Source organism: Centroberyx gerrardi, chromosome 16 (assembly GCF_048128805.1).
Source record: "Centroberyx gerrardi isolate f3 chromosome 16, fCenGer3.hap1.cur.20231027, whole genome shotgun sequence".
Lineage (NCBI taxonomy): Eukaryota > Metazoa > Chordata > Actinopteri > Beryciformes > Berycidae > Centroberyx > Centroberyx gerrardi.
Window position 1 is genome coordinate 21,055,027 of NC_136012.1, and position 6,293 is coordinate 21,061,319.

The 6,293-nt window shown below is 39.4% G+C and overlaps 1 protein-coding gene across 1 annotated transcript in view; it reads right to left on the reverse strand.

Moving 5' to 3' along the window:
• LOC139912507 (integrin alpha-6-like) overlaps positions 1-5,738 on the reverse strand; it is a 15,414-nt gene extending 9,676 nt beyond the window's left edge. The window contains exons 1-10 of the mRNA XM_078289028.1: positions 5,730-5,738; positions 3,881-4,005; positions 3,522-3,643; positions 3,326-3,405; positions 2,956-3,226; positions 2,305-2,424; positions 1,848-2,061; positions 1,013-1,209; positions 671-759; positions 294-421 (exon numbers count right to left, since the gene is read on the reverse strand). Of these exons, the coding sequence (XP_078145154.1) occupies positions 294-421; positions 671-759; positions 1,013-1,209; positions 1,848-2,061; positions 2,305-2,424; positions 2,956-3,226; positions 3,326-3,405; positions 3,522-3,643; positions 3,881-4,005; positions 5,730-5,738 (1,355 nt within the window). The remainder of the gene's footprint in view (positions 1-293; positions 422-670; positions 760-1,012; positions 1,210-1,847; positions 2,062-2,304; positions 2,425-2,955; positions 3,227-3,325; positions 3,406-3,521; positions 3,644-3,880; positions 4,006-5,729) is intronic.
• Between the last annotated feature and the right edge of the window lie 555 nt (positions 5,739-6,293).

Genomic DNA, 6,293 nt, shown 5'->3' on the forward strand with positions numbered 1-6,293 from the left:
CACAAAAAACAACAATTTACACAGTGCACAGAATCAAAACATTGCATTAAAAACGAAGTCTATGAAGGTGTGTTTTAATATGTTTTAAAAGATGATATTGGATTTGCTAGCGTAAGTTTACACATACCTAATATGAGAATTTTTTCTCCATAACTTAACCCATGCACAATGTACTTTACAGTATGAGGAGTTTGATTGAAACAGGTGCTGGACTGGAACTAAAACCTATTCAACCCATTCATATCCACCAAGATTGGACAGTCCGTGTGCTTTTTTTTTTTAACCTAAATTACCTGTAAACAAAGACAGAATCTGAGAGTGATCCAACAGCCAAGTCAGGATACTGATTGTCATCCACATCCAGGTTGCCAGACAGAGAATATCCAAATAGAGTTACTGTTTTGGATCCTGATGACAGTACCTAAATATGCAACAATAAAGCAGAGTTCAATTTTATGTATGTTGTTTTTAATGTGGTTCCATCGGCGGGAGACTTAACCACTCAACTATCTCTGGGCACACACTCATTCCCTATGTATGTATCTTTGTGTCCTGTCTTAATTTTTGTCTTTTTTGTGATGTTGCAAATGGAGCTGCTGTGATGCAAGAAAAATTTCAGACTGGATCTGACAATAAAGTATTATCATCATCATCATCATCATCACCTCACCTGTGCTGGCTTTTTGTTGATGCCATCTGATGAGCCGTAGTAGAGGTATACTCGACCAGAACCGTCGTATGGTGCTCCCACTCCAATATCTGTCAGTAAAGTTTAACATCTGATTTCAGTGGAGAACTACGGCCACAGCATAATTAAGTTAGACAGAAAAATCAGTAGGTTAGTTAAACCCAGGTTCCCTGAAAGCAGGACAGGCAAGTTTCAAAATGTTTTCAAGCTTTAAGAAAGTCACAGCTAGAAAGAGCAATAATTGATTCTGGAAAATTAAAAAAACAGAAAAAATAACATATGCAATTAGAAGAATTAGAAACAAGCAATTAGAAACCTCACAACCTCCATGACCATCTTGATTGACATCTCCTATGTTTTCCACCGCCAGGCCAAACATAGAATCTTTGTGTCCAAGAAGTTGGGTGGGATCAGTCTTCTCCCAGTCTTTTCCTTTGTTGTTGATATAGATATAGACCGCTCCTCCCACCGCACCATCTTTGACAAAGAACTCTGGTGCGCCCACAGCAAGGTCGTCCCACCTGGAAACACCAACAATACATTAACTTTGACAACAATCTTGTGATAACAGACTCAGGGAACCATGTTTGTAGTGCCAGAAGGCTGAATATCTGTATGTACATAGTGTGAGGTTCTGTAGTTCCTGTACCATGTTTGCCTTTATGTACCCCTAATAAGACAAATTCCTGCACATTAACTGTACTTAGCAAATAAAGTGATTCTGACTGTATTTTCAAAAGCACACCAAGTGAAGCATTCTATGAAAATCAGGCTTGGGTCAAAGTATTTGCATATATTTCATAGCAGTGGTTTTAATCTACAAGGTGGACTAGATTGGTGCGATTTGACACACTGGACAACACAAGGAGTACCAGAAACTATAGACCATCCTAGCAAATTATTTGAAAGGCAAGTGTGCTTTTGATTGTGGGGGAGTATCTTGAAATCTCAATAGACAGGGAGTTTTTATACCAAAAGAGAGATTAAGGCTGGAAAGTCAGTTTTAAAAGCCATAAATCTCAGCACCTGGGAAAGTTATTGTTGAGTCATTATTATGGTCATTTTGTGCTATGGAGTAGCAAAAATCTAACACTTTACCCCTTTGAAACAAAAAACTAAGAATTATTTATTAATTGAAAGATGTAAACACTTAACCTACCCATCTCCATTGAGATCCACCACCGCCACATCGTAGCCAAAGGAGGAGGCCAGGCCTGGACCAGAGAGAACTAACTCCACAGACAAACTTCTCTGTGCCAGAGGATCCATCTTAAGAAATGTCACCTTGCCGCTGTATCCTCCCCGAGGTGCTCCTGATACTATGGTCAGCTCACCTTTCCTGGTGAGGGCCATTCCAGAGTCAACTGAGAATCCTGATGGACAAAAATGAAGTGTCTATTTCATACAACACTTATACTTCATAAAGGAATAGGACTACAGTTTTGGGGTACTACTAGATGTGGCTGAAATCACTTTAAATACAAACAGTAAATGAAAAGAACATTCTCACTTCTGAAAAGCACATCTTCCTTTCATCCTTTCAGATTAATAACCAGGATTCAACTTCAAATGTGGCATCACAAACGTAACTGACTGTGACCACACTAGAAACTGACCTAGGTAGCTGTTCCTCTGGAGAGGAATGAGTCTCGGGTTAAATTGGTCTATATCTCCAGTCTCCCGAGCCTCTTCACTGGACACCGCCAGGTTGTCCAAGGGCTCCATTCGAACAATTCCTTTGAACGACAGAACAGAAGAAAACACAGAATAGCAAGGCTTATAATCCTGCAGCAAGTGAAAACAAACAGACCGAAAAAAATGGTTCCTACAAAACCTCCCATGCCTGGTCCATTCAAACATGTACCGTAAAACAGAGCTTCTTTTAGTAGCCTGGGAAATATAATTAATTTTAGAATGTAAATGCTTGGCTTTAGTGAATGCTTGGTTAAAATATTGCTTATATTGCAGGCAATAAAACACATGCACCCAGCAACCATCATATTATCACTACCATGTGCTGGCTAGGTATTTACAGTAATGATGCAACGGGAGACTGTATGAGAAACAACAACAACAACAACAACAACAGAATATTAAACCCTTTACTTAAATTCAAGCATTCAGCTGTGACTTCTTGGCTTTGATGCAGATAAAAGATGAAGATAGAAATAAAATGAAAGCCCATCTCCAATAATGGCCTGTCTCAAATACATGCCTGGTCATTTTGGTTGATGAAACAAATAAACACCTGAGTAGTTTAATGGTACCTCTCCACTGGTAAGCCCCTGGTGCTCCAAACAACAGAGATCTGTTGTCCTTGGCAAAAGATGCTCCATGACCCTGTTGGCAGTATGCAAACCAATCTGGGTCCTTCTGACGCCTGTCTAGGTGTTCAGTGTCACAAACTACCCTCCTCCACATCCTCTCTGCCGTTCCAACATGTAGGTCATCTCCTAAGATGTAGCATTGGCCAGTCACCAGGTGAGGGATATAAAGGTTTGGGCTTGGGCTCCACTGCTGGTATCGATGACCACAGGTCTATGAGGGAATGGTAGAGTTACACAAAAAATGTTAAGTGATTTTTTTTCAAAGCAAACTGTAAAACGACTCCTCTTGATGTGTGAGTGTTTCCCTTACCATAAGATTTTTACCGGGACCTTGGCTTATCACCCTAACCCCCATCCACTGGCCGTTTATGCCTCTGCTATCAAGGAACTCTGGAAAAATCAGTTGAAAGGAAAGCTCACTAACTAGCCTTGATGTGAACATAATGGCAACGCATTAAACACACAATGGTGAGTCATAAAATTTCAGATATAATAGTCAAACAAACCATCATTGTCAAACTCAATAGGCTGACAGCGCTCGGATGTTGTAGCAAGTTCACATTGGTAGACAACACCCGTAACGTTTGCCTGGTTCTGATGTTTTGAACGTGGCGCTCCTACCAGCAATCTGGGGGGAAAATACCTCAAGTGTCATTTGGTAAGACAGTCACAGTGACATGCAATGCAGCTTTTGTTTCTGCTTTTTTTTTTCTTTCCTCAAATCAGTTTACAGTTTCCACAAGGGAGCATACGATTAAAGTATCACTACTTACCCGTTAAATAAACAATGACAATTCTGAACTCTTTATTTGCACAACTTGATTTAATTTCATAAAACTCAATCAAATAATTTAATTTCACTCACAGTTTCTTACTGACGGGGTTCAGCTGCTGGTGCAAAGCAATAGAAAATCCAAAGAGGCTCCCTGGATCTCCATTTCTCCTCAGTACGTTCTGGGTGTCCAGATTGAAAGCTGCAACATGAAGAATCTGGAAGTGCCAAACACTCCATAGATACACCGGGACTATTCGCCAATGTTTTGTCATGATTTTGTTGGTTAAAATTTGTATTCTGGTTTGATTCAGTAGTTTCTCATGCAGTGCCCTTGCTCTCTGAGAGCAGGGAGGGACTGGAAAGCGCCATATAAATGGGATTGGTCATAGCGGGTCCTAACTGGCTGACTGTCGACATAGACAAACAAGGTGTGGTGGCAAGAAATTTATCTTCATAGTAACTACAAGCTGCGCTGTACAACTTTATGGGGTGATAGCTGCAGTTAATATTAACCATTTCTCTTCTGAGGAAGTCAAACTTGAGACACACCTTTGGCCAAAAGTCTTTTCTGATGGGAGCATGTTGACAGTTGATCATGGCTGGATAAGTTTAATTGTAATATGTATTGCCCCTCACTGGCTCTGCAAAGAGAAATGCAAAAGTGTAAACATGGACATATTTGAATGTCCTGAAGTCCTTGTCTAGGCGAGATTTATTGAGCACACATGACCTCTTGTTCAGCAACACCCTGCTACTCATTCATACCTGGGAACTGCCTTGTATAACTACTTTTTTTTTTTTACTGTTGGCCATTAAGCAACTCCACTGGAGTTAAATGCCTTGCTGAAGAGCATTGTGTATAAGGAAATCAGTGGTAGTGAAAGGGAGAGGCGAGCAACACTCAGTCAACTTTCTCTGCTCAGATTTTCTTCCACAGTGCAAAGATTTAAACTGGTGAACTTCCAGTCAGCCAAGCTACCATGACTCTGATCAGTGTTGGGGGAAATATGTTAGTTTGTAACATGTTAGAGTTATCAGATTACTTTATTTTACTGTTAATTTTCTTTCATATGGTTTCATTTTCATCAGCGCAAATTTAAAAAAGTAAAAAAAACTGAAAATCCCATGCCATCTCACGCAAACAACATGCTGTTAATTGGAAAAACAACATTCTAAAACAATGATCGACACACTTGGCAGCAAAAGCCATATTGCTACGGCGTGTTTTTGAAGTGGGTGACACAAAAGTACTTTAACAAGTTACTTTTTATAAAGAGTAACAGAAGCATAGTTACTTTTTAAGATAAGCAACAAAGTAACTAATTAGTTGTAAAAGTAACTTCCCCTAACACTGTCTCTGACATTGATTATAACAGTTAGTATGGCATAAATGTGGTGAAATGTAGTGAATGGCATTAGTGTAGAAAATTGGCAGCTCAGGATATAATGAGCATCATTCACATCAGTTGTGAGAGGGAACTGTAAGACATTTTAACTCCTCTAGTTCACCAGGTGGCACCAGAGTATTTATCAACCCTAAATTAATTACACATTTGACACTGACCAACTGCTGTACTCAGTGTAATAGCTAGAAAACTATTTTAAACAGATTCTACAGTTAGGCTGCAGTTGATTAGCTCATTTTATGGTATAGGTCTATTATGTTGAAATGCTGAAATGTTTTGACAGTCCATTGTTAGTGAGACTTGTTTGGGGTTTTTGTTTCATATATTATTACAAACATTTCATGTTTATCTCAATGTCTCAGCCTGGAATTTATTATTATTATTTAAATTGTGGAAAAATCATACTTCAAACAACAGGAAATAAGTTCACTGGAACATTTGCAGAGAATAACAACTAACAACAGTGTTGTGTTTGGAAGGGAACAAATTAGGGTGACCTGGTGAGTCAGCGGACTAAGGAGCATGTTGTGTACTTGTGACATTGTGGGTGTGAATCTGGCTCATACCCTTGACTGCATAGCATCCACTCTCTCCTCCCTCCACTCCCTCCACTGGATGTTGGAAAAAAAAAAAAAAAAAAAACCCCAGTATGAATTGATTTGATAGAGCCGCATGCCGTGTGTTCGGTGATCAGCTAGGTTTTTACTGTCTTTATTGTCAAATACCTCTGGAATAAGTTTTGTACTGCAGGCCATCATCCCTTCAACATAGAGTTGGAAAGGCAATAGAACAGACAGTTGCAGTCCAGTTCATTTACAGTTGGTCCAAGTAAATGAACAAGGACTGATCTGGGTTGCAATACCCCATTATTCCAGGCCAAAGGTTTGCCAGAGTTGATGATATTCCACATTGTTAAAAAGATGATCTGAATGTTATTAATTCAGATCAAGGCTGTGTGGGCCAAGTCCGTTCTCTGTAGGTTGTAAATTTGTGTACCAATTTATACAACATTTGGACGATTTTTTTGACAAGGGTCTTTTGTCCTTTTATGCCAAATTTAAGAAGAGACAGTTAAACAAACAACTGAACACATCCTT